At 38.6% G+C, this 25,873-nt stretch overlaps 1 protein-coding gene across 2 annotated transcripts; it reads right to left on the reverse strand.

The window, feature by feature from the left end:
- Positions 1-1,193: 1,193 nt before the first annotated feature.
- LOC311294539 (uncharacterized protein) lies at positions 1,194-16,190 on the reverse strand. 2 transcript variants are annotated; one of them, XM_084415475.1, is made up of 12 exons: positions 15,941-16,190; positions 15,081-15,630; positions 14,220-14,366; positions 8,963-10,951; positions 8,674-8,847; positions 8,148-8,321; positions 6,446-6,613; positions 6,070-6,243; positions 5,617-5,790; positions 5,195-5,368; positions 2,836-2,882; positions 1,194-2,742 (listed from the first exon to the last, which is right to left on the reverse strand). In XM_084415475.1, exons 2-12 carry the CDS (start codon positions 15,305-15,307, stop codon positions 2,420-2,422), a joined length of 3,771 nt encoding a protein of 1,256 aa, XP_084271601.1. In that variant the 5' UTR covers positions 15,308-15,630; positions 15,941-16,190; the 3' UTR covers positions 1,194-2,419. The 2 variants fall into 2 exon arrangements, 1 of the variants encoding a protein (XP_084271601.1); XR_014628070.1 differs by lacking the exons at positions 1,194-2,742; positions 2,836-2,882 and having other exon boundaries at positions 5,229-5,368; positions 5,617-5,740.
- Between the last annotated feature and the right edge of the window lie 9,683 nt (positions 16,191-25,873).

Genomic DNA, 25,873 nt, shown 5'->3' on the forward strand with positions numbered 1-25,873 from the left:
TACTTTTTGACCATTGACATGGGTTTTTCCCCCCCTCTTTTTTGTAATATTACAGTTTTTGGATATCCATCCATCTTCTTCTGCTTATCCGGGGCCGGGTCGCGGGGGCAGCAGTCTAAGCAGAGATGCCCAGACTTCCCTCTCCCTGCACACTTCCTCCAGCTCTTCCGGGGGGACACCGAGGCGTTCCCAGGCCTGCCGGGAGACATAGTCTCCTCCCGGTGGGACGCGCCCAGAACACCTTCCCGGGAAGGCGTCCAGGAGGCATCCGGAACAGATGCCCGAGCCACCTCAGCTGGCCCCTCTCGATGTGGAGGAGCAGCGGCTCTACTCTGAGCTCCTCCCAAGTGACCGAGCTTCTCACCCTATCTCTAAGGGATCACCCAGCCACCCTGCGGAGAAAGCTCATTTCGGCCGCCTGTATCCGGGATCTTGTCCTTTCGGTCATGACACACAACTCATGACCATAGTTTTTGGATATGTTTATCAAATATAGTGTTGTGTTTGTCAGCCTTATTTGCTGAGCAGCTCATATTTTTCCCTAAAAAAATTTAAACGGTAAATGAGAACATTTATGTTTAGAGCAAGCTAGTTCAAGTTATGATTGATGTAACAAAATTACAAATAATAGAAGGTTTGGCCACTTCTCACTCCTGAAAGTCCATAGTTGACTTTCATTATGTTTCCCTCCACAGCATAAATTAAGGTTTTAAAATTTTAAAATTAAGAGGAGACATACTAAAATAAATGCCAGAGGGGCTGGTCTGGGTATTTCAGAAACTGCTGATATAATGGGATTTTCACACACAACCCTCTCTAGGGTTTACAGAGAATGGCCCAAAAAAGAGAAAATATCCAGAGAGCGGCAGTTCTGTGACAGTCACCAGTAACTCAAATAACCACTAGTTACAACTGAGGTCTGCAGAAGAGAGTCTCTGAATGTGCAAAGGGTATTATGATCATATGCTTGTTTAATATTGGTCAACAACATTTAATTCAAATGTCCACTTAATCTTTAATATTTGGTCACTTCTGTATGATAGAAATCATTGCATCCCCCATTTGCATGATTTTAAAGGTGTAAATCTGTGGGCTGTCGGTGGCCTGCCATCTGAGGCAGATCAAATAACTACTCCTGATATTGACAATTGTTACATGATGAAGTGTTCAGTGAGCAGAAACAGCAGAATGATTGAATGACATGAATACATAATTTGTGATCAATTTATTTAAACATGGGTTCACAGCTATAGATGTAAATTTACTGAAAACCTAATCTTGAAAACAAAATAAGCATCTTCCACTAGCAATGCAAATATGTATGAAGCACAGAAATTTTAAATAAAGTATTATAAGAGCCTAAAAAAAATCTCCTCAAAATTTTTCATGAAACGTATCTATCTAAAAAATATTTAAAAAATTCAAAAGTTAATTTAAAAAACATAATCAGATATTAGTGTGCACTATTTTGATTTGTGATGTTCCTACTGTTTCATCCTAGTGTGTGAAGGACCATTATAATTATAAATTCCCCCCACAATAACACATATAAAACTGTTTTGAAAACTCTGCATGGTGAAAATAGACATATATGTTTGAAACAGCCTGATCTCCAATTGAAAGAGAAATAACCAGCTCCAGCTCCACAATCAAACACTACAACAGCTTCATTGTTCATGTACATCTGAAATTAGTACAGATGCGTGTCTTAAAATCACAGTAATAAATAAATAAATAAAAACTCATTTATACATGATTTAACAGTAGATATATTATGGATTTTGTTACCTTTTTGTTTCCAGCAGAAAAAAAAACAAAGAGAAAACAACTGTTAAATCGAGATCTTGAAGAAATGTATTATGACGTGATCACTTCTGATCAACTTTTGTGTTGATTATCCCTGGAAATTGGGTTGTTTTGCATCTGTGACTTTAAATTACTTTTTTCTTTTATTTGGACATAAATATAAACATATTTAATATGAAGACAAATCTCTGTAAAAGTACCAAAATGTACACAAAATGTTCCTTCACAGGATTTCTTTTAAAAAAAACTATATTTTATTATCAGTAAAATAAAAATAGTATTTTATGTGTTTGTAGAACAAACATAACAGTTCTGCTTTAAGTGTTTGTTATATTAAAACTGTATTTCTGTCATTCCCACAGTTGTTTGCGTTCTGTCCAACAAGAGACATCTCAATCTGACACAGAGACACTGAGGAGCCAGAATAAAGGCCAAACCCTGCGTAGAGAGGCTCTGGGAATGTGGAGTGGAATGTGTGTAAGTGTATGACTCTGTTTGTGTCAGAGATGCTGTAGAAGGAGAGAGTGCCAGCTGGCCAGTCCAAATACACCCCTACCCTTTTAGAACGAGATGAGGATGACGGTAGATGCATTTTAGTCCTCTCATTATTGTGCTAGGCTGAGAAACTGTTATCAGAGCAGATGAGCCTCCAGGACTTCTCATTGGATCCAAACTCACAGTCATTACTCTCTCCTTTCCTCCTGATACCTTTATATGACGCTGAAACATAGACTCCGTTCTTCCCATTCCACTCAACCTCCCAGTAACAGCGTCTAGACAGACTCTCTCTGCACAGAACCTGAGGACAGCACTCGAATCTCTCAGGGTGATCTGGATATGACTGTGCCTCTTCTACATGTGTCACAGTTCTGCTCCCCTCAGACAGACACAGATGTGTGTGTGTAGTGTTTGGGTCCAGTGTGAGCTCACAGGCATCTGTACTCAGACAGGAATAGAGATCAGAGAAAGATCATAGACAACACAATAAATGTAGAAAAAAGTTTCACGTGTGTGTGTGTAAAAACCTACATCTTCGTAATCCAGCTGTAATCCTAAACTTGCCCTCATGGTTCAGACTGCGGAAAAAAGAAAAAAAAAAATTCTGCCAATTTATAACACAAATACAGTAAAGTAATGTCCCACATTTTCATCAGTTATCATATTAAGAAAACGTGCGTGCGTACTTTTGCCTTTTTAAGAAAGTATTTTATTTATTCTTTTTGCGGCGTACTTTTTCAGTTTCAGTTTTCTTTATACAGTGCAATGCATAAGTGAATACACCCATGCTAAAGTTGACTAAAAAGAGGAATAAAAAATCATATTTTGGAAATTGAACTTAATGCCTTAATTTAAAAAATTAGGAAAAATCCAATCTTTAAGGACACCAATTTTCTTTGTGAATGAATAATGTATCGTAAATAAATAAATGTTCTTCCTTAAAATACATGGTGCATAAGTGAGTACACCCCTATGTTAAATTCCCATAGAGGCAGGCAGATTTTTATTTTTAAGTATTTAAAAAAAAAAAAAATTAGGATACTATGCATCCTGATAAAGTTCCCTTGGCCTTTGGAATTAAAATAGCCCCACATCATCACATAGCCTTCACCATACCTAGAGATTGGCATGGGGTACTTTCGATAAGATAATCTCTCAATGCAAATCAAACTAGCTTTTAGGCTAACTGAAATAAAATCATGCCAATCTCTAGGTATGGTGAAGGCTATGTGATGATGTGGGGCTATTTTAATTCCAAAGGCCAAGGGAACTTTATCAGGATGCATAGTATCCTAAAAAAAAATAAAAATAAATACTTAAAAATAAAAATTTCCTTTAGGAAAAACTGCTTTTTTGGGGTTTGGGGGGGCCCAGCGCGGGGGGGGGGTGTGGCCCCCGGGGACCAAACGAAATTTTTCCGTAAAAGTCTAGTGGGGCTACATGCCCACCAAATTTCATGTTCCCCGGTGTTTCGGTGTCCCTGGTATCGTTGACGAAAAATTCAGTAGATGACAAAAAAAAAACTTTGACAATCCCTATATGACCGCTTTCGCTAGCTATGCTAGCGGCGGTCATAATAAAGACATTGTGATGTAATGGCGTTTTCTGGAAGGGACTAAAGAACAAAGTATTTGAATCAGCAGAAAGGCAGAATACAAATGTTTTTTAAAATTAAGTTAGATAAACATTATATAATAACATTATATTTGTTCCACACAAACTTGTAATCGTCCAACATTTGGTTTGTTTGATGGTGGTCACCCTAGTTGTGTGTGTATTGGCAGCAGCAATAACCAACAGCAACAGCAGCAGCAGTAGCAGATCTATTTCGCCAAGGCCAAACACATCAACATTTTTCACCATCGGACCAAACGGTTGTAAGAACGGTAAGGAACGGTTCCAGTTATGTTTCCACTTGAGCTTGGTTCGGCATGGCACGATTACAAACTGTTCTCAGCCCGGAAATCTTAGCCAACCGTGCTGAGAGAATGCATGTAGTGATGTCGCCATTTACATCTCATATCGTCTGTAAACTCTTGCATTACCAAAGCAACTATTGACACATTTGTATAACATTGCAAAGAGCAGCCCCACAGTGGAAAATTAAACCATATCCGTACAGGATGGGTCGGATCAGCACGGAATGGAACGGTTAGCAAGGAGAAAGTTTTGGCTTGATGGTGGACAAGCAGCTATTGTCATTTCCATTACCATGCCAAACACTCAGAGAGTTGTCATGACAGAAATTTGTTATATGTTGTTTGTATTTGTACTGCATGCCATTTCTATAGGTGTTACTTCACTATCATTTTAAAGATTCCATGAAAAACTATATTTTTGGATGTGCATGCTTGCTTTCTATGGTTGTTTGTTTGTTTGTTTTTAAATCCTTATTAATTATTTTTGTACTGTCTCCAAATTTCTGTCTAGTAAATTGGTTAACAATAACAAGTAGCAAATCCTTGTGTGGTGTGAAGTAGCAAATCCTAACCGGCTGTGATGTCACTTGAATAAAGCCATTTATTTCCTACAAAACATCTAGACATCCTTAAAATAAACAAATTTACTTCTCTAAATTTACTAAAACATAGACTTCATTTGAGATGTATTATGTGAAAAGTTATTTTTCTTACTAAATGGGTTTTTTTTCTAGTTGCAAGTAAAATCTTCAGCATTTTGTTAGATTTATGTAAAAATAGAAAACTATTTGCCAATGCGGTAAGAAAAATAAACTTGATTCAATGTGTTCTCAAGGGTACCAAAATGGTCAGAATCTATGCTGATTTGATGCGTCTCAGTATCTGAAACAAAAACTTAGTATACACATATAACTAAATACACGCATATAATTAAATACGCATGACAAAAAAAGTCTTATTGTACAACATACTTGAGTATCTCCAATTTGCAGGTTGGATCATTCACTCTAGCCAAGAGAACCTGACCACCTAATTCTCCTGGATAATTGCAGCTGAGGTCCAGCTCTCTCAGGTGTGAGGGGTTTGAAGTCAGAGCTGATGCCAGGACAGAACAGCCTTTCTCTGTGATAAAGCAGCCAGACAGTCTACAAAGGCAGACATTTAAAGATGTTGAAGACATAAGATCTCTCTCTCTCTCTCTCTCTCATAGAGAACTAGTACTAGTACAGAACTAGTATTTGAAAGGAAATGGTACAAAATATAGTCTTCTGGTACCTTCTGTTGTCATATAGTGCAGTGTCTAGATTCACTTCCAAAATATATTTTATATAGTGTGTTTAAAATCATATAGTGTAAACTTCCATTGATAGTGAAATGTGAGCTTGTAAAACACCTCAGTATCTCCAGTTTACAGTGTGAACTCTTCAGTCCATCCGAGATCATCTCCACTCCTGAGTCCTGCATGTCATTTTTGCTCAGGTTCAGCTCTCTCAAGGGGCAGTTCGCTGATTGTAAAACTGAGGCCACATTTGCACAGCACCGATAAGTGAGATTACAAATGGACATTCTGTTCAAAACAACAATAATAATAATAATAATAAAACACTAAAATGCATAGCAGGTGAAAAAAATATTAAAATGCATAGCAGGTGAACTGACTCATGTGTATACCCCAATGTTGCAGCAATTTTCTTAAATATTACACAGACAGCTAATCAAATTATTTTGATTTTTGAGCATGAAAGTACAAAGCGAGCATACTCTTGTGCATAAACATACATTTCAAAATATATTAATAGACAGTCATAGTACTAGTATATCAATGAAACTGATCTGAAACACAAACCTCAGTATCTCCAGTTTACAGTGTGAACTTTTCAGCCCAGCTAAGAAAATCTCCACTCCTAAATCCTGCAGGTCATTGTTACTCAGGTCCAGCTCCTTCAGAAGACAGTTTACTGATTGTAGAGTTGTAGAAATCACTTCACAGGACTGACCAGTGAGGCTACAGCTGTCCAATCTAAAATAAACAGAGCAAATTAATTACATTCTATTATGTTTCATATGAGGTAATAATATGTAACATCCTGATGATATTAACAACACCACAATCCATTCCAAATATTTAAAAAAAATCTGGTCAAAGATCAAAATCAAGCTTTTAATGCATGTCTAATACTGTCAGGATTAGAAGGTACACATTCAGACACTGCTTCACAAACCTTAGTTTTTCCAGTTTACAGCTATTCAGTCCAGCAGAGAGCAACTCCAGCCCTGAATCCTGCAGGTTGTTATTACTGAGGTTCAACTCTTTCAAGCAGGAGTCAGTTGACTGTAGCACTGAGGCCAGAGTTTCACAGGACTGGTCAGTGAGTTTAGAGCCAGACAAACTACAAAATAAAAGGATTTTTTTACACCAATACCAGCCTTGGGAAACGTGCTTATGTTTTTTTTTTTTTTTTTACATTCAGTTCTTCAAATAGTGTTTGCATAATTTTTTACATATAGTCCATGAGCCAGGGCCCCAAATTTGGTCCATCGGTATCATCTGGGGGGACAAAGTCTCATAGTGATTTTTGGCAAGGTATACACCCCTAGCACTAGAAAAATCACGATAGCAGTGCAGGGGTGGTAGCAAAATCACTTTTTTCAGCTCATGAAGTTACTAACCCCCTAAGATAAATTCTGTTTTTGAAATCTGGTGTATATCTGGTTTAGGCTCATGCTAGGGATATTGTCAATATTCTATAATATGGTGCTTGGTATCGTTGGAAAGGGGACCTTTTAGGCTTTCATTTAAGCCCCGTACTGAATCTGTCTGACAAACACAGAGGTGACATGACTTCTTTAAACCAGAAATAACACACATTTTTTCACAATTTCCGAAATACAATGTTTGGCGAGAGGGCGTGACAAAAGACCTAAATTAGTGACTGTCACGTGACACTTGAGAGCCCTGACTGCACTGTAGCAGTTACTGTTACACTTTTTAACCTGCAAGCTAGCTAGCCTGCTAGATAGCTAGCCTGCTAAAAACACCAAGCTTACATTAGCCACTGCTACTATTCCCCACCAATTCACAAGCACAAGAGAAAAAGTATTTTGTACTTACATTTAATATCCCTGGAACTCAATGGAAGTTGATTGAAGATGGCATAATTGGTATTGTTGTTATAACCAGTCAACTGAACCAACAATCTTTTCACAAAACTGACAAAACCTTGTCAAACTGTCAAAATCCACCATTTCTGGTTTAAAGAAGTCATGTGACATCTGTGTTTGTCAGACAGATTCAGTACTGGGCTTAAATGAAAGCCTAAAAGGTCCCCTTTCCAACGATACAAAGCACCATATTATAGAATATTGACAATATCCCTAGCATGAGCCTAAACCAGATATACACCAGATTACAAAAACGGAATTTATTTTAGGGGGTTAGTAACTTCATAAGCTGAAAAAAGTGATTTCACTACCACCCCTGCACTGCTATCATGATTTTTCTAATACTAGGAGTGTATACCTTGCCAAAAAACAATGATAGCATTTGTCCCCCCGATGATACCGATCAACCCCCCTGGCTCATGGACTAATAGTCATTGTTTTAGTCCGATGTCTGTTCATGTTTCCATTTAATGTTAATACAATTTCCAGATTAAAGTCATACAGGCATACATTTTTTTTTTATTTAAAGTCTCACCAAGTTTGTGTGTGTTCACACTTTTTTTTTTTTTACACTGCTTCAAAAATCATATAGAAACAAGAATACTTTGGAATACTTTGTGTAACTTGTATGCAATACTACTAATGTCTTTATGGGTGTTCATCATTTAATATTACCTCATTTTTTTAGATGATTAGACATCAAATCTGCAATCTATTTTTTTTTTAGTGTTTTGACTATATTCTTTTCTATATGTAGCTGACCTCAATAACTCCAGTTTACAGTATGGACTTTTCAATCCAGCAGCGAGCCGCTCCACTCCCGAATCCTGCAGGTCATTGTTACTGAGGTTCAGCTCTCTCAGGCATGAATTTGCTGATAACAGAGCTGAAGCCACAGATTCACAGGACTGTATGGTGAGTTTACAGCATTTCAATCTATAAAGAAAAAATATTACAAATATATTATTGTGCTGAATATTACAATAAAATGATCGATTGAAATGAAATGATCTCTAATATTTTTACATTTTATATAAACCACCACATAAAATAACACAATTTTAAGAATAATTTTCAACGCACAGTAAGACAAAAAATTATTTAGTGGGGAACAGCACTTAATTAAGTCATGCATAAAACCAGTCATATTTATATTGGACAATCAATTGACTCGATTTCATTCCCAACATGATCTGTATACTTTCCAACTGCCCTTTTGCTTCACAATCTTTACAAATGATGATGATATTACTTCAAAATATTTGAGTGATAACAACCTGTAACTGACCTCAGTGTCTCCAGTTTACAGTGTGAACTCTTGAGTCCAACAGAAATGAGCTTCACACCTGAGTCCTGCAGGTCATTGTTACTCATGTCCAACTCTCTCACAGGGGAGTTTGCTGGCTGTAGAGCTGATGCCACAATTTCACACGATTGATCAGTGAGATTACAGCCTGCCAATCTGAAATGAAAGAATATAATGCAAGAACTATTACAGGTAACAACAGGTGGCTGTATAGTTCTTTGGAGATAAAAAATTATTGATATAGGCTTTCTTCAAATCAATCAAAACTCACAGTGCTTTTCGACAGTTCCTCACAGCTGGTACCAGTCTCCTTTGAGCCTCTATGGATTTTGTGTTGTATTGCTTGAGGTTTAGCTCTTCCAACACATCCTCTGCCATTAGAAGCATGTTAGCCAAAGCTGAACAGTGGATAGAAGACAGATATATTTTTCTTTTTCCTTTTCCTTCAGCTTTAAGGAAAGCCTGAATGTATTCAAGAATAGAAGTATCTTTCATTTCAATCAAGCAATGTGAGAGATTAATCCATCTTTCTGGTCTAACATTCTGCTTCTGACTTTGTTTGAGGTTTTTTGTCACTTTCTTCATGCTTTCAGGGTTGTCCTCAATGTGTGTGAGCAGACCTTGGAGAAGTCTCTGATTTGACTCCAATGAGATGCCATGAAGAAATCGAAGGAAAAGATCCAGATGTCCGGTGTCACTTTTCAGTGCTTCATCAATTGCACCCTTCAGAAACACATCAAGTGAAACTTCATTGGACAGCGGTTTGAACTTTCCTCTCCCTTTCTTCTTCTGGAACATTTTCAGAACATCACTGTTCTTGTTTAAATAGTTGGAAAACAAAAACAACGCTGCAAAAAACTCTTGAAAGCTCAGATGAATAAAGCAGTACACCTTCCTTGAATAGATCACAGATTCCTCCTTAAAGATCTCAGTGCAAATCCCAGAATACACCAAGGCCTCGTTGATATCTATGCCACACTCTTTGAGGTCCTCATCATAAAACAGGACATCACCATTCATCAGAGCTTTGAAAGCTAGCTCAGCAAGTTTCAAAATCACATCTCTTTCTGACTGCAGTAGCAACTTTGGATCTTTCCCATTTCTCTCACCATACTTCTGCCTCTTCATATCGGTCTGAATGATCAGAAAATGTATGTACATTTCAGTTAGTGTTTTGGGGATTTCTGCACTGTGATCTTGTTTCAGGATGTTCTGAAGCACAGTGGCCGAGATCCAGCAGAAGACCGGTATGTGACACATGATGTGAAGGCTTCCTGCTGTTCTTACGTGTGAGATGATTCTGCTGGCTTGATGTTCATCTCTGATCCTCTTCCTGAAATATTCCTCCTTCTGAAGGTCATTGAATCCCTGTACTTCTGTCACACGGCTGATGTAATGAGAGGGGATCTGACTGCCTGCTGCAGGTCTGGATGTGATCCAGATGAGAGCAGAGGGCAGCAGCTCTCCTTTAATGAGATTTGACATCAACATGCCCACTGATGATGTTGTAAAGGCATCAAAAACTTTCTCACAGTGTAAAAATGTCAACATAATTCTACTTTCATCCAGACCATCAAAGATGAATAAGACTTTACACAAATCATACATCTTTGTATCAAACTCAGAAAGTTCTGGGTGGAAGTCGAGCAGAAGTCTGTGAAGGCTGTACTGATCATCTTTAACCAAGTTGAGTTCCCGAAATGGAAGAACAAAGAGAAAATCAATATCCTGATTAGCTTTGCCCTCAGCCCAATCGAGAATGAACTTTTGCACAGAGACTGTTTTTCCAATTCCAGCAATGCCTTTGGTAAGAACGATCTTTATGTTTTCTTTTTCGTCTTTTCTCTCATAACTTGGATCAGGTATGGGCTGGAAAATGTCATTGCAGTTGATTGGAGTACCTTGTAAGCGTTCAGTCTTGGCTTTCTCTATTTGTACAACCTCATGTTCTTCATTTACTCCTTCACTTTCTCCCTCTATTATATAAAGCTGTGTATAAATCTTGTTCAGGAGGGTTTTATTCTCTTGTATATTGATTCCTTCACACAAACTCTCATACTTGTTCTTCATGCTGGTTTTGTGACTATTTTTGATACGTTGTAGGATGCCATCTACTGGTTGGTAAGAGTTCAGCTTCTCTTCAGCAGGACCGGACCTTCTCATGTGTGTCAAAATGTCAGATCCTTTTCTGCACTGAAAACAGACATCATCTCCAGACAGGTACGTAGACTGATCTTGATCCATCTGTTTCTTTTTCCCACTGTAGAAACAAAGACAATAGAAATACAAAAACATTTTTGTAGACTGAAATCAATTAAAATATTAAGACATGGTGTCATCTGTAGTACTTCCTATTGAGTAAATAATATAGGATATATTGAACACTCTGAGACAGCATTATCTTCAATATGACTCCTAATTAAGATATTAAATGTAAAGGGATTATAAACAGAGACTTTAGAGATACAAAGACGATGCACTAATCTGCCGTGCAAAGGCAAAAGACCGTAACTTCGTTTTTGGTCGAAAATGAGTTATTTATTTTTTTGGCACATTCAAGACCTCCTTTATCATGTGGATGAGTATCTTGAATCAATTCCGTTGTTTTTACGGAGTTTAAAAATGACTGAATAATAATGAGTTAAAAATAATGAGTTTTCTTAACAGTAACTTCCAAAAGTCTATGAGAAACCAAGGCAGAACACCGTTACACCAGTTACCGCTCTTTGGCTTTGTTTTGGAACGCTCAAATTGAGTTACGGTACTCTGCCTTTGTTTAACCGCGCGTCAATATGAAGTTACTGTGCCGGTGTTCTATCAAATAATGCTACCTATCAGATTGTACGGTTATCTGCCTTTGTTTTACTGTCCATTAAAATTTAAATTACGGTGTACTTTGTACACCTGCCATCAGTCCCTGTAACTTCTGATGTCCTCAGAGCTTTCTTCTGCACAAACGCGGTCAGAACATTTAGTGTGGTCTGAAACCGCTCCATCGACAAACATGCGATATCGATCGCGAAGGATTATGCATATGCAGAGTTGACAGAAAAATGTTACACATGCCGTAGCAGATGAATACAACAAAGAACTAAAGCCCCGCCTCACCCAGTTCGGGTACCGGACCTGGTTGAAACACTCATGCATCTAGCTGGCAGAGTTCCAAAACTTCGCCGGCGCCTTCAGCACCGCCCTAAACACGGTCGAGCCAACGCTGGACTAATATATCTATGGAGGTATTTTGTCATGTCAAATGTATTAATAATTCCATCAGAATGCAACCAAAGCACAGGATAGCAATAAGTAGATGGCTATAAATAATTGTAAATTATACAAAATAAATGCCATGATCACTAGATTTTATACAGGTGTGTGTTACTATAATGATTTTGTTAATGGTGATCAGCATCCAAATATTGATAATGTGGAAGTTACTGCCTTTTGCCTTGGCATGACTTCTCACTTTTTGCTGACAATACAAAGGCAGAGTACAGTAACTTTAAAATAGTGGTCAAAAGTCAAGTTTGAGCTCAAGATTTTTTTCAAGTAATATAATTTTCATTACTAAAACATCTATTTGCCAGATTTCCAGTGTCCTACCTATAATTAATTTGGTGGGGCAACTAAAAATCTTTAAAGTCATTTTTCTCAGTTCCACACTCTAGCGAGTTAAGGTCTTTTGCCTTTGTAGGGCAGTAATATTACTTATGAAAGGAAGAAAGTGCAATGCACAATATGGCTGTCCCTGTTATAAGCTATGAGGTGAAGCACAACATTACAAACTTTGATTTGAAGCAAAAAAGACAAATAGGACAAGTCTGTGTACTTAACGGCTTTAGTGATAGAAAGAACTACAATCCCATTAAGTTTTATCAAATAAAAAACAATAGCAAAATATAAAATTACTCATTTAAAAAATGTTGATTATACATAAAAACAATATATTTTAAGTTTAAGTTTCAAAAATATGCATGTACTGTATATTCAAATATTTAAATATTTTGAGAGTGGAGGGAGACTGACTTGATTATGTCATTTGGGGTTATTCATGGGAGGAGCTAATGAGATATTAGGGTTCATTTGAGATGTACCTCACCTTGCCTGAAATTTAGACGAGAGTAGGTGGCTGCAGTGAGGGGAGAAGTGAAATAAGTGCAGCCAAGATTGATAGTTTTCCCATCTCGTAGTGGATCAGACACCTCCTAAATCAATGGTGGATGTTGCGTGATTCACACTCAAGTGCTGTGTGTGTTGCTAATAAATGTGATGTATTTTAAGTTCTGTTACTTTTATATGAAAATAAATGTTATAGATGTAAATGTAAATAGATGTTTCTGAATGGTTAGTTGATGAATTTATGTTGCTGATGTGGAGTTAACCATCTTCAAGTCTTTGATAAGCATATTCTGTCATGATAATATATAAAATCGCTTGTGTGGCAACTGTTGTAAGATGCCAAGGAGTGACATGCCATTGCATTTGTGTTACGTTCTGTATTGCATGTGAAAAGAGGAAGCGACAGCTTGAGCAGACTCACAAATGTGCTCGACTACAACAACTCTTCCTCTTCTCAACGTGGACTGCGTGTTCCCGAGAGCAGGTTTTATGTACATTTTAGGGTTAGTGATGTCACTAACCCGAGAGGAATGTTGTGTAGTCCCTACCAGCCGTTTTTTGTAGTCCTTAAAAAACAAATATCTTCCTTTGCTTTGAACTTTGAGCATTGTAACTTTGCAGATGTTGTTTATGCTCAAACAGCAACATTACACACTAACTAAAGTTAGAAAAGTGAAATCATAATCAACCACCCCTTTAAGCTGCGTCGTCAGCATGTGGTTTCCCATCATGGTTTTGATCTGCCTGCAGAATCCGGCACTGACGCCTCACCATCTCGAGAGTTTTTTGATACGAGCAGAAAGACATCAGAGCAAGTCGCACCACACTCTTGACACATTTCTAACTGGCATGCATCTCGCGGTGATCACCGGTAATCGGTTCTGGGCAGATTTTGCTCATCTCAAACAAGCCTCTTTTGGTTCATTTTGCTTGTTTCAACTCTGACTGGTGGAATCTTCTGTACAGCATTATGGGTAATGTATTTTTTTACCAATAAATTCTGATGTTAAAAAATGATTAAAAAAACAAGTTGAATATAATGCAGGAATAATAGGTTTATAATTTATTGTTAAAAATCTTTTTCCCTATAGAAATATACAAACTTTCCTTGAAAGGGACTTATACAAATAAACTGCATGCTCTCATCTACAGATACATAATGCAGCCACTGTAGATCTTACATTCACATTTACCTAGAAACATTTGGAATTAGACAAAATGTTAAAATTAGAATTAGCTTCAGAAACTTGTATTTAAATAAAATAAAGGATGTAAATTAATAAAACAAATGGGACTTAGCTCATTTCCTGTAAAATCTCAAGTAATATGTATATTGAATACTATTTCCACTTTGTTACATGATTCCATTCCTGAAGATAATTAAATGAGCGTTAATGGACGTGTAAACACACCTGTGTTTGAAGTGTTCTACTTTATCACTGAATTTAGGAGGCTCAGCCATGGATCTGTCACTCTTCAAAGACACACAACTTGGTAGTGGAGATGCTTCTTTCTGGAACTGGTGGTGAACAGCACAGGCCTCCATTTTCTCTGAAAAACTGCAAATACTTAAATTAATTAAAATACATACTAGGCATCACCTTGAGATTTAAGCTTAATATATACCTTACAAAATGCTGTTTAAAGTAGTTTTAGATGTATGTCACACTGCAGGACAGTATCACCTGAGTTGTTTAAACCTAAAATGTAGCATTTGACATTAAAGATCACTCATGTAATTTGTATCGTCTACAATGACTTAGGCCATAAATCAGAACCGGACGTTTTTTCCTCCAAACACATGATCAGCAACAGGTTTTTTATTTTTATTTATTTGGCTGATTACTTTTCCGGACTTGCACACAAACAGCATTGCAATAATTTCCCAAAATGTCATTTGTGGGGAAATATTACGAAGTCTGTAATAAGACTTCATAACACCTACTGTCAGAGAGTGAATTTACATATTTATTAAGTCTGTCTGCTGTTTTTGTTTCATGCAGGTGACTTATGTAGCATAATTTCAAAAATGTTCGCTTTAAATCTTCAAATTAAACAATCTAATTCAAATAAAAACAACCGCTCATGCTACATGTGTGTAGCATTTTTGTTTATATCGTGATTAAAATACACAACAAATAAATTTGCTAAAAAAAAAAGTCAAAAGATATCAGAATCGCCAATTTGCTTGTAAAAAGAAAATCAGCCATGAAAAATCATGAATCACCATGAAGTATCAAGAATAATATGACTATATTCATGTATAAACTCACCTGGCCTGCAAGTGTCCAACATTATCACTGAATTTAGGAGGTTCAGCCATGGATCTGTCACTCTTCAAAGACATATAGGTTGATAGAGATGCTGCTCCCTGAAACTGGTGGTGAACAGCACAATCCTCCTTTTTCCCTGAAAGACTGAAAATGCTGAAATTAATTAAAAAGCCTATATATATTTCATGCTCAAGGTGAACCATGTTAAACCAGTGAAACCAGGCCATGATCTTTCAAAACTTTTTGGTCACACGATTACAATTTTATTTTTACAAGTGTATATTCAGCTGACTTCCCTGGGTTGAAAGTGTTCTGCTTCATCACTGAATTTAGGAGGCTCAGCCATGGATCTGTCACTCTTCAAAGACACATAGCTTAGAACTGGAGATGCTGCTCTTTGCAACGGATGATGAACTTCACTCTCTTCTTTTCTCTCATCATAAAAACCCATTTTAAAGGTAGCACTCCCTTCCTCTCTCTCCAGATAAACTCTTGGCTTTGGCGGAATGGATTCTTCTTCCTCCATAATAAGCAACGAATGTCAAACTCCCTGAAAACACAAAATATCTTCAGAGCAGTTCAAAATAAAAGTCCTGACTGCGCATTTTCCTTATAGCGGTTAATGGTAGGCTAATCATATTGACTAACGGTACTGTCGCCTACTACTGAAGGAATATTTAAATATCTTCATACAGTTTTTATCACGCTGCTTCATCAGATTAGATGGCCTACGAAATCAGCCTTCAGAAAATAGTGGATTTAATATGGCAATATATCCCATTGATTTTAAATGGTTTTGTTTTGGTTCAAAGTCTTCTCACCTTAAAGTGAAAGTATTGACAAACTCTGTTAATAATTACCTTTAACCTTTCGAACAATGTGTTTGTAATCCGACACTTCACAAAACGAACTCGAATGAAAGAAAATATAAGTATCGTACTGTTATAGAAACAGAACCTAGCGTTGTGTGTGTGTGTGTGTGTGTGTGTGTGTGTGTGAAGACATTTTGTTGAAATCGTGTCTTTACCCAGCAAACACATTTACGTTGTGGCAATGTCTGTGCGCGTTGCATTTCTACTATGGCAGCGTCGCTGTCTACGTGCTCGCAACATTGTAACAACGTAGAATTGTAATAAGACTTGACAGGGCTGTAGCAACGTTGTTGCGCGACATTCAGCAACTGCGAGACGATGTTCTGACAATTAATTTTTTATGCTATAGATATCCCCCATTTAGCATGTTATGTTTTGTTGTTCATTTTAAATAGTCAGATAATTATATACTTTTTAAATAATGTTTATCCTTATTATTATTTATGGGCCTAACAGTAAATTAATTATAATCAACACCTGCAAGTGTGCACTTTGAAGAGTAAAAATGACATAGAAGGTTAGTTAATTCAACTTTGTTAAAGCTGCATGGTAGCCTAATCAAATCGCACTTCCAAAAGTCATTTATGAAAAAAGAAAAAAAACCTAAATTTATTTTTTAAGTATAATAAATAAAAGATAAAAAGCAACGAACATTTAATGAACAAAACCGGGTTCTGTACATGGAAGACAGGGGAGCGTAGTCGAAAGCCAGGCGATAAAGCTCTGTAACCGGAATCAGTCCAGGAAACATCAACAAATCCAGAGGAGCAAAGAAACGAATGACACTAAATAGCGGACAAATCAAAGGAAAAACTAAACAGGTGTGTGAGCCGTTACAAACATTTTTTTTGTTTGTTTGTTTTTTTGTGCGTTTCCAAAAAGAAAAAAATCTATCAAAACCATTTGGGAAGAAAACCTAAACCAAAGTTGTTTATTGGACTTTGGATTGAGGAGGATATGGCAAGTACAAACCTGTTAATAGGTATTACTGTCATATAGCTGTATTATTGTCATAAAAGTTCAGTTCTAAGTTCTCATTAATAATCCATTACTACAAAAACATAAAGTAGCCATAAAAAGGACAGATTTCTTCTTCAGACAGAGAGAGAGAGAGAGAGAGAACATCAGTGGAGTCTTGATACAGATAATGCATCACTTGTTTTTAGGCAAAGACTGAACAACGGACAAAAAAATACAGTATGATGGCTACAGTGCTTACCTTTAAGGAATCTTTGCACACTAGCTTTTAAACTAGTAACAAATAACTACAATTTCAGTCTGTTTCACACATAAAGCTATCACGTGTCACCATAATACTTTGAATATAGCACACAAGTCATATTGACTACTCTTATGATTCGTTTATGGTATTTTTAGAGCTTGACAGTCCCTGTCCTTATTCACTTGCATTACAGAAAGGAGTGGTCAGGATATTCTTCATAAATTCACCTTTTGTGTTGCACAGTAAACAGTCATACAGTTTTGGAGTGGCTACAATTTAATTGTTTTAAGATTGTGGGTTGATGACCACAAGGTGGCTCCAAATCTTTGTTGCTTGCTGCCACTGGCTCATTTGATCAATGTGATATTAGCAGCAGTTAAAGGGATAGTTGCCTATCTGTCAGTTACTTTAAAGGTTGTATCAGCGATTTCAGGCCCAAACATAAATGATCACATTCATCTAATCTTTCCTAACGATCCGCTAGCTGCCCGCCCCATAAGCATGCCGTCAAAAAAAGGTCTCTGTAGGCAGCCTAGGCTCTGAGATCTGCACACAAAAACAATTGGTTTCACCACCACTCAAAACCAAAATAAATAGTGTTCCAACCAATCACCGACAGGGGTGGGTGTTGTGAGGTTTTGTGCTCGTGCACGGCTGCCTATGACGGCTGCACGCGAAAACCTCACAACACCCACCCCTGTTAGTGATTAGATGAATGTGATCATTTATGTCTGGGCCTGAAATCGCTGATACAACCTTTAATGTGGTGTTGAGAACTGACACTTGGAGTCACACTTGGGAGCCCCTAACACCTCTGATAGTTCAGAAAAGGTCAATAAGAATTGGTGAGTGGAATTTGCATGTGCCATCCCCCCGGACATACGAGTATAAAAGGAGATGGAATGCATCCACTCATTCAGATTTGTTCTCTGAGCCAAGTAGTGTATTATGTTAATTTTTCAGCCATTCACCTCAAAAAGTAAGAGAAGAAGCTAGTTGCTGGATATACAGTGCATCACAGCAGTCTCTCCCACAGCAGACAGATAAGTGCAAAGTTCCACAGGGAACTTCAGTGTAAAATAGCAGTTTCAGAGAAACCTCTCAAACCTTTCGTTTGTTTCTGAATGCAGTTGATATCTATCATCCTCGGATGGCCACAATCTCTGCCTTGCGTGTTTGGGTGGTGGTACCCGCACTGAAAAAGCTCTCATGGATTGCTCATGTCCACACTGCGAGAGCATGAGCATGGTAACATTGTGGTCAGGACTCTTTTTTTTTTTTGGTTAAAGAAGGAGTCACCTCAGCCATGCACAGCCAAACAATGCACAAGGCCTCAATGGCTTGCACTGAGGGTGATATGAGGGCAACAACGGGAGTGTTTCCGCTGAGTCAATCCCCACAGGCCTCCCGTTCCTCATCACGCACTTTGCACCTGGTGGAGTTTTTGGACAAGTAAGGCGGCTCCGGATGAGGATAAGCTGTCGATAGTAACATTGGAGGTGTGCCTTTAGTGCCTTCTGATGCATAAGACTCCCACCAGTCTGAGTATACCTTGTAAGACTGGAGGAACTGGAAGAACTGGAAGAGAGGGCTACTCTCTGAGAAAACAAAGGAAATTAACATTTGAACTCTCTTGCTATATTACCGCTATATTACCATCCCCATTCGAGACACGATCACACTTGAGTTGATCACCTCCCAATTTACACATCATTCCCTTCACCCATCCCTACCTGAATTCACCCAAAAATCTATATGGTTTAATATGAACAATTATTATTCAGTATTATACATGGTTGGTATCATTTGACATTTCTCAGTGCGACTGGTACAAAGGTCTCATTCCCACAGAAGTAAACCAGAAAGGTAATAAGGTGTGGAGAGTTTAGAGATATCTTGTTGACTGCTGTGGGTGTGTCCCCATGTAAATCAACTTCTGTCCCCAGTAAGTCTGGGACGGTGGTTAATGCAAATTCCCACTGTGAACTCATGTTTACATTTGAAAAGAGGTTTCTTCCTTTGTCTAAGTATTTAGGGAGATGCTGAAGAAGGCTTGTGGTGATTTGTAGCTCAAATTGGCCCGTGATGCTGAGAGTGACCGAGACTCTCAGCATCATGTATTTTCTAATGTCAGGTTCACATCTTTTCTCTTTATTCCAGAGCATTTGATGTTTTGTATTTATTATCTTTGAACTGATTATGAAATTGGCATGATACATTTACCTGACATAATAAATTGTTACATTTGATTTTATTCTGTAGATTAAACGGATTCGTATGTCCCGCAAGTTTTGCATCAGATTAGTGGTGACTAATATTTGGCATCAATTCAAGTGTACTTGGTTTGCAAAGACAAGAAGTGAATTTCTGTTTAGAACAGCAAATGCTGCTTGAGCAATCTAAATTTAGACGTACGTGGGAAACCACTGCATGGCCAATCCAAAGCTATTATAAGAGAAGTAATGTTGGGCAACTTATATATGTAATAGTGGCCATACCTATAACGGCAATAAACGTTTAAATTAAATTCAAGTGTATGCAATTCCATGGGGGCTATACCAAAGTATCTTTGATTGTGTAAACGTGAATGTGACCAATCTCAGCTATATAGCAATTAATCAAAACTGACGAGATTGTGATCATGAGACCCGTGTTAAAAACAGAAAACGTGAGGACCTCTGAGCGACAATATAATAACTAGGTAATACATATGAGAAAATGAATTTCATTTAATCTTGTTTTGTTGCGTAAAAGGAAAAACAGTAATGCGCAGAAACATTCACCCATATTATTGGAAAACCGCCATTGGACCTTTAGTCGGGCTTACAACCTCACAAAGTCGTGGAGGGCACCTTTTACTGCCCAGTACCACTTCACAAGCTCTTCAGCCCTCACTACCCTCGACGAAGGGGCGGCCGGGTGGTACAAGGGCATTCCATAGGTGGAGCATGCGATTGCTCCTTTGGAGGATTACTCCTCTCCAGGGCCTGTAAGTTCACTTTGTCTCTGATGGTGAAGGCTCACAGTGCCACTGTACAGGCCTCCTCTGCCCTGCCTGCCATAGCTATCCTGCAGGTCCATCCAGGCACTCCGAGATCTGCACGAGGGTAGATCTGAGCTGCCATTGATGCAGGAACTGTGCTCTGCGACTGACTTGGCTCTCAGAGAGACCAAAGTCACGGCACAGGCTCTCAGCCAGGCGATGTCCATGTTAATGGTCCAGGAACACCATCACTGTCTAATCCTTGCTGAGATAAGGGAAGTGTGCTTCACAAGGTGGCCTCTTCTGCAACACTGTCGAGGACTGTGTCCAGCAGTTCTCAGCAGTAAAGAAGCAGACCAAGGAAATTAAAGATCTTGCCTCAGCGCAATACCACCAGGCCGCCAAGGTCACGCAGGTTGTCTGCTTGTCACCCAGGGTGTCTGCCTTCATCTCCATTCCCTGGGTCACACATTCTGCAGCCTGGATATGATTGACGCAAGCCCCTCGCCTCTTCATGTCCGGCCACAGCACACACAAATCCCCACACAGGTCAGCGTGGCGTGTTCAGAGGATGCAAAGCTTCTTCATCTACCACAGCAACGGGGTCGGGACACACAGCTTCCCAACATGGCGGCCAACTCTCTGCTGCGTGATATACGTCTTGCTAAATATGATTGCTCCTCTGGTGCCACTCGTGTGGAGTTTGGAAACCTGGCTAGTGCTTCCCAACTCGTCACACTGGCGTATCAGGACAGTCAGACTCGGCTACACAATTCGCCCCTGTCCTGTGTGCAGAAATTGTGGTCTGGACAGAGGCACCTACAGAGTTTCTACAGCTCTTGCTTCATCGTACCGAAGAAAGACAGTGGGTTACGACCAATCCTAGATCTGCAAGTTCTGAATCGGGCCCTGCACAGGATCCCGTTCAAGATGTTGACGCAAAAACGCATTCTGACATTTGTAGTTTCATGACTCGATCTTGCTTTGACACAGACCATTTCTTCAGTTTGCCTTCGAGTGTCAGGCATATCAGTACAAGGTCCTATCTTTTGGGCTGCCCCTATCTCCTCGCGTCTTCTCAAAAGTTGCAGAGGCTGCCCTTGCCTCACTAAGGGAAGTGGATATCTACATTCTCAGTTATCTCAATGACTGGCTGATTCTAGCTAACTCTCAAGATCTATTGTGTGTGCACAGGGACTTGGTGCTCGGACACCTCAGCCGATTGGGGCTTCATATCAACTGAGAAAAGAGCAATCTCTCACCAGTGCAGAGCATCTCTTTTCTTGGGAGTTAGACTCAGTCAGTGACGGTATGTCTCACGAACAAGCGTGCCCAGTTGATACTGAATTACCTGAAGTCATTCAGGGGAAAAACAGTGGTCACACTAAAACAATTTCAGAGGCTCTTGGGGCATCCTCAGCAGCTGGAACACTGCTCAGGTTGATGCATATGAGACAGCTTCAGCACTGGCTTCAGACTTGAGTCCCGACAACAAGCGTCCAAGCACGATGTTGTCACAACATATGTGTCCAATTCAGGCTGGCTGTATGCAAAGGGCATGCAGTCTTAGGCTCCTGGACAGGACATCGACTGTGCTGGCATGCCAATTGCCTAGAGTTGCTGGCAGTGTTGTTGGCCCTGTTGAGGTTTCGGCCTCAGCTGCACAGGCACAGATAGACCTGTTCATTTCCCAAGAATCCTCACAATGCCCTCTGTGGTATTCCCTGACTAAGCCCCCTCTCTGTACGGACACACTGGCACACAGCTGGCCCCGGAGCCTGCACAAATATGCCCTGGAGTCAGTCGAGCTTAGGGCCCTCTCATTGAAGACGGCGTTCCTGTCCATGTTCACTTCCATCAAGAGGGTTCTCTGTCAGCGAAACATGCCTTGAGTTTGGTCCGACATACTCTCACGTAATCCTGAGACCCTGGCTGGGCTATGTGCCTAATGTTCCCACTACCCTGTTTAAGGCCTAAATTATGAACTTGCAAGTGCTGCCTCGAGAATAGAGGGAGAAAGAACACTTCTTCACTGCTCCGGTCTGCACAGTTGTGGATTGTTTTCCCCCCAAAAAAAGAAGAAGAAAAAGAACAGAAAAGGTCAAAAGGAAGTCCAGCTGAAGCGACTTATTCCAATTGTATGTAGTGGTACGAAGGACTACGTGGCTTACGTGGGGCGCTGGGTACTGTAGGTTATGATGTGAGTGCACTTGTTACCCGGCAAACAGTGTCTTGTCTACATCTGCATCGCCAAAATCTCGTAATTCATTTCAGCGGTGTGTGGTGCTTTCCATAGGGACTCCTAGTGTCAGTCCTTGACACAACGTCACTGTGACTGACAGATAAAGAATGTCTTGGTTACTGCTGTTCCCTGGTGTCCCTCCTACCACAACACTGGATTACACGCTGGATGGCTGGGACACACTCTTGCTGGGGGAGTGGCGCATGCAAATTCCACTCACCATTTCTCATTGGTGCAACCCCTAGTGTCAAGTCTTCGACACCACGTCTCGTTGCCTCCATCAGGGAGCGAAGGTTACAACACTAATCGAGATTTTCACCCAAACATTTTTATTCTGTCATCCATGAAATTTCTATTTCATTCCAAAACTGCATGACTTTCTTTCTTCTGTGGAAAATTAAAGAAGATATTTTGAGAAATGTTAGAAATGTTTTTTGTTTTTTTGTGTGTGTGTGTGTCCATACAATGGAAGACCATGATAGCCAAATTTGTTTGGTTACCATCCATTTTCAAACATCTTATCCTCTGTATGGTCACGGGGTTTGGTTTACATTCTTCAAAATCATTTATTTTGTGTTCCGCAGAAGAAATTAAGTCATACAGATTTGGAATGACATGATAGTGAGTAAATTATAACAGAATATTCTTTTTTGGGTGAACTATACCTTTGGGTTAAGGCTGTAGTAAAATATACATGTTTCCTCACATATGGTTTTATTGTTGTTCTTATGAAATGATAAACATTTAACCCATGTGGAAAGTGAAATTGCCTGCTTACAATTTGCAATCAAAGTTAAATCATTGCTTTTGATGCAGCTAATCAGCTATGACTAGATCTAGAACATAGCTAGAAATCTTATAGGTAGTAATCTGTTTAGTAATGTGTTTTTATGCCATCTTTATATTGTTTTATACATGTTTGTCTATCGGAATTCTGACATTATAATCACATGAAACAATACAATTCCTTAAAAGATTTTCATACTCTTAGAATGTCTGAAGAATTTATTTTTTGTTGTTTTTATTAACATTGGCATGCCTGTTATCATAAGCACATGCTAATAACTTCCTCTGTCAACACAACAAATGAATACCCGGAATTAGATGACAATATCCAGACACAAATGCTTCAGTAATTGGTCAGAAGGTCCTGAACGGTCATCATTCAAGCTCAATAAACACATTGGAGGGTCTACATTGTTTCCCATCCTGGTCTAACTTTCCTGTCATGGCTTTTGTGGCAAGATAAATGAGAGACAATGACCATCAAATTTTCAATTGGAGATTAACAGCTTGTTGAGCATCAAAGGTCAAGGACTACATTAAGTTTGGTCAAAGTAAAATTTGTTAATAAATACTTTTTTACCAATTACCACAAATTTAAAAACAAAAAAAACACTGAAAAGTTTCTTCAAAATATCATTTTATTTACACGTTCTGTGCGTTTGTACATGGCAAAATACATTGTTTTACAATGGCAACTGGCAATTACCAAATTTAAATACCATCTTAAATACATAGTGAACAAAGTTAAACACTTCTTAAGCCCCCCACCCCTAACCACCCCCCAAAAAACAAAAAAATATCTGCACAGTCTCAAGCCGCAGAGCAGATGAGCCTGTGTGGTCATTGGTTTCCAGTCAGCTTCCCATGGACGTGGATTTGTTTGACACATGTAAACTATGGGCCTTTGAGCTGCTGGTCTTCAATGGAAAGTTAGATTTATGAATCGCTCCCACACCCAATGTCTAAACAGCGAGCTCTGGACTGATTGTGGCTAAATATATCTTGTTAAGAAGTTATGGAGTATCTGGGTGCAAGGGGCAAGAGGATCAACAAACTATTTAAAGATATATACAAATCCTAACAAGACGTCAGTGCTTGAAAAGTGATTGATTAAAGCATGTACAACATCATTGAGTATTTTAACACACATGAGAAAAGGATAAATTATTACAACTAATAATTTTATTTTAAATTAATTTATATGCTTGTATACCCATATTCTTTGCACAACATCATATCATGTACTCTGTATAGTGTATGCAGTCATGTACAGTATTGCTATACAAAGTCACCAAAATAATAATAAAAACAAATAAATTAATCAATAAATAAGCTTTATAATAAATCGAAGCAGCAGAACATAACTTGTATTTCAAGAACATGAAGTTAATAATATAAAGTCAGAAATGCAAAGTATGCGTCAGGCATGGGATAATCCTGGCCAATATTATCAGACTGAAATGTCTTGTGAAGGATATCTGTGGGTGGCATGACCTTGCGACAAGACAGTTTCCATTCATCCTCCTGTCCTAATGGTGATAAGGGTCCAAAAAGAGGAGAAGGATGACACTAAGAAGAGTGATGGGGAGTAAATGATGTGTCTTCACTTTAGGGTAGATTGGGGTCAAAAAGTTGATATGATAAAAAAAACTGCCAACTGTCCTCTTATTCCCAGGAATCCTAACAGCTGTCTCCCACCCTCCGTGCAGCTTGGAATTGTCTTTGGTCCTCACACAAGTAATTCAGTCCTGACACCTTCTTATCATAGCCATGCTTAGAGGTGGGAGCGCAGCTTGCACGGCATTTGGAGCAGGAGGAGGTGATGATGCCGTCTGTCGCTAATCGAAAAAGTGGGCGGACCAAGCTGTACGACCTTTGCATCATTTTGTCAACCTGTGCATCCTTTGTCAACCATCCCATTCTCATATCTCAGCAGTGACATGCTGATTTGTGAGGTAATTCCATGATCAAATGCAGACAAGATTTCAGTAGAAAAAAATGAAACCAAAGAAAGGAAAAAGTCAGGATTAAGTGGCCCAAGGAAATGTAATTTCATAACAGCTTAATTGTAGATGGTTTGAGACATTTCAGAAGGTCATATAGTTCTTTTTTGATGTCTCTCTTTTATGATCTTCGGTTTATAGCTTCGTTTTTGAACTAAAATATTGGGCCTCATTCACTTATAACTGTGTGGATTACTTCAAATTTATACTCACAGGAGAACTTCTTACAAAAAATGTTCAGCCTAATTCACCACATGCATGTACGCACATTTGTTCTTAATTTGCTCTTAACCCCATTCTAATATTAATGAAATTGAAGTATTCTAATGGACGTTACTTTGAAACGCTCATCTCTAACTGATAGCATCATAATATCATAAATTGTAACATTAAAAACAAGCATTTTCTGTGAAGTCTATTGTGAAAAGCGCTATACAAATAAACGTAAATTGCTACCTTGAAACTACCTTGTCTTACTCTTTCACTGTATATGAAATATATTTAATATGAAATATCAATGTATAAAATTTCATCTTCCACCCGGAATGTGATTTTTGCATATGTGTGGTTTCAGTTGGAAATGTAAAATGTATTTTAGTACAAAAGTTATTGGAAAATCATGATTTGTGCGTTTATGCAGATTGTATGCAGATTTCACTCATTAATTTGCGGGTACGCAGTCTAT

This window comes from Rutilus rutilus, assembly GCF_951802725.1.
Source record: "Rutilus rutilus genome assembly, chromosome: 7".
Taxonomy (NCBI): domain Eukaryota; kingdom Metazoa; phylum Chordata; class Actinopteri; order Cypriniformes; family Leuciscidae; genus Rutilus; species Rutilus rutilus.